At 38.3% G+C, this 12,134-nt stretch overlaps 1 protein-coding gene across 1 annotated transcript; it reads right to left on the reverse strand.

The window, feature by feature from the left end:
• Positions 1–667: 667 nt before the first annotated feature.
• LOC142642447 (protein LATERAL BRANCHING OXIDOREDUCTASE 1-like) lies at positions 668–3,119 on the reverse strand. The gene is made up of 3 exons (XM_075816796.1): positions 2,573–3,119; positions 2,017–2,344; positions 668–1,105 (listed from the first exon to the last, which is right to left on the reverse strand). The coding sequence occupies exons 1-3, from the start codon at positions 3,040–3,042 to the stop codon at positions 845–847; spliced, it is 1,059 nt and encodes a 352-aa protein (XP_075672911.1). The 5' UTR covers positions 3,043–3,119; the 3' UTR covers positions 668–844.
• Positions 3,120–12,134: the final 9,015 nt, after the last annotated feature.

Genomic DNA, 12,134 nt, shown 5'->3' on the forward strand with positions numbered 1-12,134 from the left:
ACAGTTACTCTTTCTCTCCCTTTTTGACTCTTTTCCCCATCTTTTCTATTACTCCCTCTTCGCATCTCTCTCTCATTCAATCCATGTTCTGTCTAAAAAAGAAATGAGATTAATTTCTTTCTCTTTTATATTTTTTATATATGATAAATTACCAATTGTCCAAATAAGTTAAGCTTAACTATTAAGAAATAGTGAATTTAATTATTTAATCATAATTCTAACATACCATGATAGATTACTAATCGTCCCAAAAGTTTAAGTTATTAAGAAATAATGAATTTAATCATTTAACCATTATAATTCTAACATCTTTGTTCTTTTTCTGGATTTTTTTTTTTTTTTAATTTCTTGAAACTCCGGTTTAAGTTGGTAAGTTTTTATGCTTTTGAAAATTCTACTATGGGTTGATGAGTAATTTTTTTATGATTTTGACAACTATTCTTTAGGGTTAATCCTTTGCTAAAATGCCCTAAAACAAACATTGCACCAAGTGCACAAAACTCCTATTTTTCATGTAATTTGGGACAAGGGACTGGTAGGTGGCCTGATTTTCATATATTCAGAAAAATTAAAACATCAACTTTATTGAAATTACAGGTTGATACACTTGCATCAATAACTTCAATTTGTAGCCATTGTACTTCATATATTATTCTCTCATAAAGTATAAAATAAACGGTTTTTGTAATATAGTATGAGGACAATTTATTGAAGCATATTTCTTCACAATATTTCTTATCTCTGAGATGACCAAATCACGCTTTCAAAGTCCCAACTCTGAACAACATAGAGTAGGAGCTAAATGTTATTGCTTGCCAATTGATCATACTACCTCCAACCCAGCCTACTCTGATATCTTGAAATCACTAATTTGCAGATTTTCAACTTTTTGTTTTTGGAAATTACTCTGACTTCTGTTACTTATAAACTCTCCCCAGTTGTATGCCCTATATTTAGCAGGGTTTTTCTTATTCGTCAGCTCCTCCAAAGGCTCAACCATGGTGGAGAGTGGAGGTAGTAAGAAGAATGGATATGAGTACCTTTCTCTCTCTGAATTCACTATCACCCTGTGCTCCACACTCTCATACGTGTCATTGCTCCAAACCTGAACAATTTGATTGCTTGAGTTAAACTGGTCAATTACAAAAGCCTCTAAAAACATTTAAGCTCTAATATAGGGATAGATTATTAATTCTAATTCGGTTAGTAATTGTATCATCATTTTTCGGATACATACATGTATGGAGTGCACAAGGAAAAAGTAATATACGAATAAATAGACTTGGATTTAAACATTGTAGATAAGACAACTTCGAGCATTCTCATCTGATGCTCTAATTTACCTATTTTAGATTCATTGTAACACCAAATGCATAAAATCCACCCCCACACTGGGAAATGCAACACTATTGAAACTTTTACACTTTACTACTATAATATCTAAAAAATAAATTTCCTACCCTCAATTATTTCAATCTCACAAAACATATTCTCTCTCTCTCTCTCTCTCTCTCTCAATAGTTTTTTTGAATTGATCTCTCTTTTCACAATAATATATATATAGTGGTAACAAGTAAGAATATATAGTGCATTGGACATAGAGTGGTAATGTACTTAAAATAGATAAAGTATTTTTTGGTAATACAAAATGCATTTTATTTTTTATTTTTGGACTTGGATGCTTTTAATTAGCCTCTTACTTCTGTCAGATTTCACACACATTTCTTGTCATGATAATGTCTGACATAGGCAGCATTTGGTAATACAACTCGTAGGAGAGTATGAATTTTGATGCATTCTAGAAAAATTAATCCCAACAAGATACATTCTTTTGAAAAGTACGCATGTTCTATCATTTTACTGTCAAAAAAAGAATAAAAAAAAATACGCATGTTTAGTATCATGCTGAAACTCTTATTAAAACAGAATTATATTGAATAGATATCCTTTGGACGAGTACTAATTTGAATGATTAATGACTTGTACTTAGCAAAGTTAAATATATGGAAATGTTACCTGAATAATGTCACCAACATTGATGATATAAGCGTCTGGGGTGGGTTTGACCCGAACCCACTCTCCATCTGTTTTCTGCTTCACTTCCAATCCTCCAACATCATCTTGAGCAAGGATGGTTAAGGCACCAGCATCCTTGTGCCGACCAACACCGAGCGCTAACTCAGGGGTTGGGCAAGGTGGATAGTGATTTAGTCGGATGAAACTGGTCTGATCTTTGAAGAAGCCATGGAACCTATCTGCTGGCAAGTCTAGGGACAGTGCAATAAGTTCCAATAACCTGTAAGCTAGTTTTACCATCTCTTGACCATAGTCTTGGCATGTCTCCCTGGTCAGTTGTCAAAGCAGTCCATCAGGTCACATAGATAGAATCCCTTGAATTGGGCTTGAAACTAGATCATAATTCTTGATAGATTAATCTCAATTCTAAATCAATTACATAGGATCCTCCCAAATAACAGGTATGAAGACACGTTCATATGTTACTGGCATGTTAACCTTATATGACTAGTTAAGTAATGATTTCCATATATTAATTATTGTTAAAAAAACTTACCTTAATTCTGGAGGATTCTCAGGCCACTGATTATTCAATTCAATGACTTCACTGTCATCAGGCTCATGCGAGGCAGGGACTATACTGGGTCCCTCTACAGCAAAATCAAACACTTCTTTCCAGTCCCTAACATTCTTGGTATGTTCTGTGTCATAGTAACCAGTCACCTTCTTCTCATTCCTCCTCACCTTCCTCTTCTCCTCCAAACTCTGAGCAAAGAATTTCCTCGAGGCACCATCAATCCTCTCTCGCTTCTCCAAAGGCACCCCATGATTGATCACCTGGAAGAACCCCCACTCCTTGCATGCATCGCCTACCTCTTTAACAAGGCCTTCAAATTCAATGGCAGAAACATTGTTGGAGGAGAGTATTGGAGAAAGATCGATTAGTGGGACACCTTTACCTTCCATGTAGGAGATTTTTGGCCTGTGTTCAGGGTCTTGGATGAAAGCTGGATCAACCTCTCCCATGGTAATTGGTGGATGATTTTTTTTACTGTTTTGTAAGAATTGGGTTGGTGATAGAGGAATGGTAGGTTTTATAACTTGTAAGTGTGATTTTTGTTTTATTTATGTAGATTGAACTTGGACGGGTTTTCGGTTTCTGATTGGTACGAGAAGATTCAAACTAAGATAAGATTTTGAATGGTACTTTTATACGTGTGAGATTTGAGTTTTATTTATGTACTTTGAACTTGGACGGGTTTTTGGTTTCCGATAGGTAGATTAAAACTAAGTTAAGATTTTGTATATATGGTTGCTATTTTTCCAAGGGTATGACGTTTGTGCTTGCATATTGCATGGGTGAGTTGTTTTGTTCAAAGTTCAATTTATGGATATTTTCCTAATGGCAATAATCATCGGTTACGGAACTTCTCCGTTATTGTTGTTGTTATCCGAGGTTGCTCCGCATTGTCTTAAGGCCCAAATAAAGGTAGAAACTATAAAGAGACTCTCAAATTTTTTTTATATATTTTTTTATTGGATGTGAATTTTGTAAATTTAATCGTTAGATTATATATTTTTATGTTTTGAATGCACGTTCTAAATTTTGTTTAAATTGGATACTATTTCCTATTCAATTAATAAACTTAATTTATATATATATATATATATATATATATATATATATAAAATTTAAGACCACAAAAACTTAATTAGGGGTGAGCAACACGTCACCGGAGCCGACGTCACTGACCGGCGCCGACGAAACCATCCGACTCTAGCGCCAATCGAATGAGCCAAGGCCGGCATTCGGACTTCACCCTCCGTTCCGAAGCCGGTGCGGTGCAGTCACCGGATTGAGAAATCCAAAACCGAGACAGCACCGAACCGAACCAATACTTTGTTCAGTCGTTCTATTTTTTTTTTTTTTTTTCTGAAGCTGATAAAACGACGTTGTATGTATGGGTATTAGTTTAAAAAAGAAGAAGAAGAAGAAGCAAAGCTGTGCATTTTGTGGTAGGTTTACAGATTCTCAGGGGAATATAAATTCATATTTTTCTCTCGGAATCTTTTAACTCTCTCTCTCGCTCTTGCCTCTCAAGTCTCGTCTGACGCAGCGCCTCGCTTGAGCTCTGCAAAACAACGGTAAGCTTCTTCGTGTTTTGACTTTCAGTTTTGTTTGTCTTTGTTTTTTACTGTTTGAAACTTTGAATACTTGAAATCTCTCAAAGTTTACTGCTTGAAACTTTTACTGTTTTAAGCTTCTTCGTTATATGCAACTATGAAGTTTGAATGTTTGAAACTTTTAATGTTTGAAACTTTGAGGTTTGAATGTTTGTCTTTAGCAGCTAAGCCAATAGTTATAGCAGTATTATACTTGAATCATCGAATGTTTGCAAAGCTTGTGCTTGTGTGAGTCGTGTGACTCAGTGACTCTGTGTCTAAGTGTCTTTCTATTTTGCGGGGGTCCAACACCAAGTAAAGTAGCTGCTTTATATAAATATAATATTCTATTTACATGCACGGATGCTTAATGGCTTAATGCAGACTGAGCAGTAATGCTTACATTTACATATATAATATTATAATATATTAACTATTAAGGTTGGCTTGGCTGTTTGTAGCTGCTTACATGTAAGCATAATTATATAATATTATAATAATATTATTACATGTATAATAATATAATATAATATTAGTAAGTTTATAGAAACAGTATAAACTATTTCTTAAGTTTTAACTATGTCATTAGTCTTAGTTGTTACTCTGGTAAGTTAGTAACGGTATAAACTATAAACTATAAACATAATAATACATTGTTAGTTGTCATAGTCTATTAAGTATTAACTTTTTTTTTCTTCAACATTTTAATTTTTGAGGGAGACAGAGGTTGAGAGAGTTCACGCTTTCAATCCTTCACAGAGAGGTAATCACTAATCACTCACTATATTCAGCATTTTGATTTTAAATTTTTAGTACTTAATAACTATTGCTTTAATGATTGTTAATTTATTAGTTTGTTATTGTTGTAACTAAAACTGATTAATTGTAATTTGATATTGTTGTGAAACTTTTTTTTTTATTGAAATTTTTTTTATTAGATAGATGTCAATGTTCCACCTGAATTTGGTGCACCTGGGGACCCTAACCCACCTCCTCCTAGTCCTAGTGCTAACCCTGACCCACCTGAACCTGCAGCACCAATTGGACTTGGTGCATCACTTCCCCCACTATCACCTAAACAAGGTGGTAAAGACCTGTCTATAGTATGGTAGCACTTCATTAAGTTTGCTGGTTTTGATCCCAATAATCCTAGGTCTCAATGCAAGTATTGTAAAAATCAATATAAATGTCATGGTAAGAAAAATGGTACTCCGGGCATGTTGCAACACATGAAGGCATGTAAAAAGTGGCCTTTTTCCCATGATGATAAGCAAAAAACTTTTTCTTTCCAAGCGAAGAGAGAAGGGAAAAGTTGTTTAAATGTGTTATTGGTTGCAAACTATAGTGAAGAGAAGATAAGATTGGCGTTGGCAAGGATAATCATGATTGATGAATTGCCTTTTAAATTTGTGGAGCATTAAGGCTTTCAAGAATTTATGGAAATAGTTGAGCCTAGGTTTCCTATTCCCCATTGCACTACCATTGCAAGGGCTTGTATGAAGATTTATTCTAGTGAGGTGGATATTTTGAGAGGGGCTTTTGTTGGGCAACGGGTTTGTGTGACAACGGATACTTGGACATCCATACAAAACTTGAACTATATGGTAATCACCGCACACTTCATTGATGGGGATTGGACTTACCAAAAGAAAATCTTGAACTTTTGCCCTATAGCTAATCACAAAGGGGACACTATAGGTAGAGCGGTTGAGTCATGTTTGTTGAAGTGGGGTATAGACCGGTTGTTTACAATCACCACAGACAAAGCTAATTCTAATGATGTGGCAATTGAATATGTGAAGAAGAAAAAAAAAAGAAAAAGATATTAGCATATTGGGTGGTGAGTTCATGCATATGCATTGTTGTGCGCATATCTTGAATTTGATAGTGCAAAGTGGGTTGAAATCCATTCATGAATCAATTGCCAAAGTTAGGAATGCGATGCGATATGTGAGAGCCTCTCCCGCAAGGTTTGAGAAGTTTCAAGAATGTGTTGAAAATGAGAAAATCAAAGACAAATGTTTGTTATCCCTTGATGTGCCAACAAGGTGGAATTCCACTTATCTCATGTTAGAATGTGCTTTGAAATTTGTGAGAGCATTTGATAGGTTGGAAGAGGAGGATGGGCATTACTATTTTTTTTTTTTTTTTTTTTTTTTTGTGAATCGGATGGGAATTGGAAAAAGCCCATTGGTCCTCCTAACTATCTTGATTGGAAAATGTCAAGACCTTTGTGAAATTTCTTGGCATATTTTATGAGGCGACACTTAGATTTTTGGGGTCCTTGTTTGTCACTTCTAATACATACTTTAATGAGCTAATTAGCATTGAAGATCAATTGCAACAGTTGTGTAGTGTTGATAGGGATCCACTCTTGAAGAGTATGGCGGTAGAGATGAAAAGAAAATATGATAAGTATTGGGGAAGTATGGATAATATCAATTTGATGTTTTTTGTTGTTGTTGTTCTTGACCCAATGTATAGATTGAAATATGTAAAATTTTGGTTTAGGGAGTGGTATGGAAAGGACAAGGGGGATGAGATGTGCTCTAAGGTTCGGGATGCATTGAAGAGGTCGTATGTGGAAAGAGTGGGTCAAAATGGAGCTTCGAGTTCCAGTGGTAGTGGTGCTTCATTGTCTAGGGACTCTAAGCCAAGTGTTGGTAATGCTTCGAATTAACATTCTTTTGCATATATTCTAATTATATCTGTACATGTTATTGGTAGTGGACTTTTCATTAATGGTAGTTATTTAGGTATTCATGGTTGGGATTATTATTAGGGATACAAGCAATTAGCATTCTTTTGCCTAAATGCTAATTTAATTTGTATATCTTTCTTTTGGCATTTGTGGATAGTGACAAAAAATTCTGTAATACGTTATTAAGTGGATACATTAACGCTTATTGTTATTGACACTGACACACAGTGACACTAATGATATTATATGCTGCATGATAGTATTTTGGGAGTTAAACTCTTATTAAGGCAATTTCAAAATATTTTTGCATGGTGAATTAAATAAAAAAAATTTGGATCATTATGTGAACAGGTTTTTTGCATAGGTTTTGGAATATGCTTTTCTTGAACAGGTTGATATATTGATATTGGGCTTGAAAGCTCAATTTTTTTATTATTAAAAAAATAGTTTTTTTTTAATATTTGAAACCGACCAAACCGACTAAACCGAATCGTAAAAAACCGCACCACTATAGGTCGAAAAATCGACCTTAGGTGGTATGCATCGGTACCAATTATGAAAAAAATGATCTCTATCGGTTCAGTAATAAATTTGGAAAAAAACCGCCCCTACCGAATCGCACACACCCTTAAACTTAATATTTAAATATTTGATTGATAACATATTTGATTGATTTTTTAGTTTCTTGGAATATTGCAAGCATAGAGAGTGATGATGCTAAGAAGATCAGTAGGCTGGATGCTTCGGACTTGATAGGACCACTTGCTCTCTCTGCGGCCTGAAGAAAAAAGAGAAGCTAATCAAAGGTGACCGGGGTTGCCGGCCAAAAACCCTCCGATGGTAAAGTTAGTTTTTCTCTCTATATTTTTGGAGTTCCAACTTTTTTGGAGTAAAATTCACATACCTTTGCCTTGTCTGAATCAGTCTTTATATAGCGCCTTCATAGACGGTTATCGAAATTGGAACCTCTCCTGGATTCAAGGAGGGTTAAACGTAACTGCCATAACCGTTTAGGAGTTACACTTCTATTTCACAATGGATACATGACAGTTATGCGTGGGAAAAGGGATTGTCACATTATATTCGGAGATTCTCCTAAGTATGATCTCCTCGTCCTGGAATTCCTTCGTCGAGTGTGCCTGATAATTTCAAGTGTAGCATCCTCGTCCACGAAGCTTTATGTGGACGAGTCCTCTCGGGGCAGGCTGTGCGCATCCCATGGACGAAGGATGTAGCTTCGCTATCATCCTCAGGACGGCCTTGTCTGTTACCCTCGTCCTAAGGATAACTCCTGGACGGCTGCCGAGGTGATGACCGTCCAGGGACGGTCTAAGCGTTTTCATCCCACATCAGTTGCCCCTCGTCCAAGAGTTATGCAACGTATCGACAGATTTTAAAACGCGCTACGTGTCGCACATCCATAGGGGGTTAGTCAACTAGTTTACTTCTTCGAGGCATGCGCCACGTGTCGCCTTCTAATTGGTTCTGTCGTTGCGGTTACAGAGACTTTTCTGCCTATAAATAGTGGTTTCCCTCCCATGCCCCTTTCACTTTTTCAAATTTTCTGCTTTGACACTCTCGTCCGTCGCTTTGTCTAAGAATATCCTCAGCGTCCTTAGTGTCCCTCGTCTAGAGCCAGGTAATCTCTCTACACTTATTCTAGCTTTCCGTTTTAAGTGTTAGGACGTTTTCAATGGCCTCTTGCTTGTCTAGCGACAGTGTGGTCAAGGCCATAGACGAGTATCACGACGACTCTAGTTGTGATACCTCCAGTAATGCCAGTAGTAGTAGTAGTGGTCACACAACTGAGGAATACACATCTGGTGTTCCTGGAATTCCTGCAGAAACCTTTCAAGAGTGTATTAGGACGAGGACAGCCTCTGGAGCTGACACCTCGGCGAGCTCCCCGCCGTCCTCCCTTTGGACGAACGGGAAACCGTATATAGTTGTGCTCTAGAGGTTCCTTCTAGGACGGACGAGAGAAGGTTAGATTCCCTTAGGAGTTGGTTTCAAATTCCTGATGATCTAAACCCTAGGTTAGCTGTCCGAGGTGAATGGTATTGCCAGCCTCGTTTTGGAATAGGTGTTTATGAAGCTTATCTGTTAGGGGGGCTTAGACTTCCTTTGAATTCCTTTGCTAGGGAATTACTCACTAGGCTGGGCTTGGGAGTGTGTCAGCTTAACCCCAACGCATGGAGACTAATTGTCTCCATGCAAGTCTTATGGATGGAGGTGTTTGACGGGGATCGTCCTATCACCGTGGACGAGTTCTTGTACTGCTATAAACCCTCCGAGATAAATCAATCTCGAGGCTTCCATCAGTTCACAGCCAGGAGCAATGACTGTAGACTGATTAAGTCTTTGCCCTCGTCTGACAGAAACTGGAAGACGGAATTTTTCTTCGTCTCTGGTTTCTAGGCGGGGCATCCCGTTGAGATTGGTAGAGACTCGTTTGCTCCTTATACTGGAGACATAGGGAACCTTCGTCCAGAAGGTATGTTATGCTCTTCTTTTTTGTTTCTTTTTTATTATACTTTCTCTTTGGACGATGGTCTAACCTTAACTTCCTTCTTCCCTTTCCAGCCGTTGGACGACCTTTTTTGAGCAAGTTCCATCGTGATCGCGTCCACAGGGCCCGTCTACATTCTGAACGAGACTTTCACTCGTTAGTGACCCTTAAGCGTCTACACAAGTGGGGACTCGGCCCTAAACCGTCCGTCGACGCCTTAGCACACGAGCTAACTACCCGTAGATGTGAGTGTTCCTCTTTAAGATATGTGTTTTCCATTTTTGTTTTATTATTATTATTTATTTGTATGTATGTGTTCGAACTTTTTTATTTTTCTTTTTTCTTTTTTAGGAATGACAACCATGAAGGGAAACAAGGGGAAGGAAGTGATCGACGAGGCAGCGAGACCTGAACCTCAGCCCCAGCCTCATCCTGCTTCTGGAGAAAAAAGGAAAAGCTTGTCCAAGCATGTGGACTTGGCTAGCTTGCCAAGTCGTTGGGGGAAGAAGGCTAAGTCTGGGTCGTCCAGGCCTGAAACTGCTAGGCCTGAACTTCCTTCCCAGCCGCCCGTCCTGGTCGTTGATGTAAACTCGTTCACGCCCCTTAGTGCCACTCCATCCAAGTCCCCTGCTCCTGACTTGTCCCAGCCTCCTCAAGGGATTTCTACTAACTTATTGGAGAACGAGGATCTGGCTTGGGAGCGATTCCAAGAGGCTGTGAAAGGCGAGGACGTAGCTGCGTGCTACAACATGTCCTTGAAAGAGTTTGAGCACTCTGGCATCCACGATCTCTTCAAGGTGACCATTTTTTCCTCGTCTTGGTTTGTCCATGTTTGCCCAATGTTATTTCTATCTTCTGAACTTCCTATTCTTCCATGTAGGCAATGTCCAAGTTCATAGTTGCGTCTAGGCAGGCCACAGAGATGGACAGGACGAGGATCCTTCTAGAGAAAAGAATAGAAGAGATCAAAAACGACTGTAGGACGTGGGCGGAGGTGGCGAACAAGTCCAAGGACGAGTTTGAGGAGTTGAAGGCTTTGGTGGGGGAGCTGAAGTCCGACGCTGCCAAGAAGGACGAGCATTTTGAACTTCTTCAAAAGGAGAACGACGAGCTGAGTCTACTTCTTAAGAAAGATAAAGACGAGGCAGTGGAGGAATTCAAAGCGTCTAAAGAGTTCACTGACCTGATGAATACAAACTACGCAGCAGGGTTTGAGGACTTCAGAATGGACGCTATGGACAACTTTCCTGAAGTTGACTTTAGCACCATTAAACTCAACCTTGCTACTGCTACAAGTTCCCTCGTCCACACAGGCTCAGACGATGTCAACATCGAGGACGACGCTTCCACCAAACCAGCTCAGGACGACCCCAACATTGATGCCCCTTCCTCTTGAAGAAATTGTTATTGTTGTTTAGCTTTCTTTTCTTTCTTTTTTTTTTATTTAAAATGTATTTAAGAGTTTGAAATGTATTCAAGTACAATTACCTCGTCTAGAGTGTTCTGGACGAGTTTATGCACAATGCCTTTAAATACTTATTTTATAAAGGTTTTTGGACGGTTGCCGTCTACCCTCTTTAGGCTAAGGAATGTCTTCTTTACTTGTTATATATTGTGTGGACGAGCTTATATGTTATTATTTATGCAATTGTCTTTCAAACAACGCTCTAAGTGTTGGATGGTCGTCTACATGATCTTTTTTTGGACGACCCACTTAAGACGATGATGACTGCATTACTTTTGCTTGTCCTTTAGGCCATTATTACTCGACTTCTCGCAAGAAGTTCATAATGTTTATGTTTTCTCGTCTTGACGAGTGATCGTCTTTGGAATGCTATACCTTAATGCTTACTCTTCCTTCTTAGACGAGTGGGACTTGGCCTTTTTCCTTTTGCTTTATACTTATTTGAAGGAAAGTCTTAGACGAGCATTTTTTTTTAAAGGGGAAACCTTGGACGAGTATTCCTAGGCTTCTTTCTCTTGCTTTGTCCTTTTTTAAAGGAATGCTTTGGACGAGTGTGTCTTAGCTTATCCCTCTTTGCTTTATCCTTATTTAAAGGAAAGCTTTGGACGAGAAGGCCTTGGCTTTTTTCTCTGCTTTATCCTTTTTTAAAGGAATGCTTTGGACGAGTGTGCCTTAGCTTATCTCTCTTTGCTTTATCCTTATTTAAAGGAAAGACTTGGACGAGTGTTTCTGCGTCCGAAGATTTTTATTCGTCTTAGGCTTTTGCCCGCCCCTTCTGTGGGTATTACTATGGAAACTAAATCTATGCATCAAATACATAAGAAATCCACACCATATTATTACATGAACATTGTTCACAAGCGTGGCACATGCTTATAAACTAGTGCCTTATTGAAATACTTAAGAGAAATACATAACCTCGTCTTTCATAAGCTGGTCTGTAAACGGTGCAAAAATTTGAGAACTAGTGCACTTTTTATTCACAACACACCATAATAGCAGTAAGAACACAATAGTAAGTATAAGCGAATACGCAAATCATAGCTGTAACTTTGCCATCGGCTTCCCTCGTCCCTGCTCATCACTGATAGTACCTCCTCAGATGTTCCACGTTCCAGGGATGCTCTAACTTCCGCCCGTCCAGAGCTTCCAAGTAGTAGGACCCCTGCCTCTTGCAGTTGATTACCCTATAGGGTCCTTCCCAATTGGGTCCCAGTTTTCCATGAGCTGGATTACTAGTCGCCAAGGAGACCCTTTTGAGAACAAGGTCCCCCACACCG

Source organism: Castanea sativa, chromosome 7, assembly GCF_040712315.1.
Source record: "Castanea sativa cultivar Marrone di Chiusa Pesio chromosome 7, ASM4071231v1".
Taxonomy (NCBI): domain Eukaryota; kingdom Viridiplantae; phylum Streptophyta; class Magnoliopsida; order Fagales; family Fagaceae; genus Castanea; species Castanea sativa.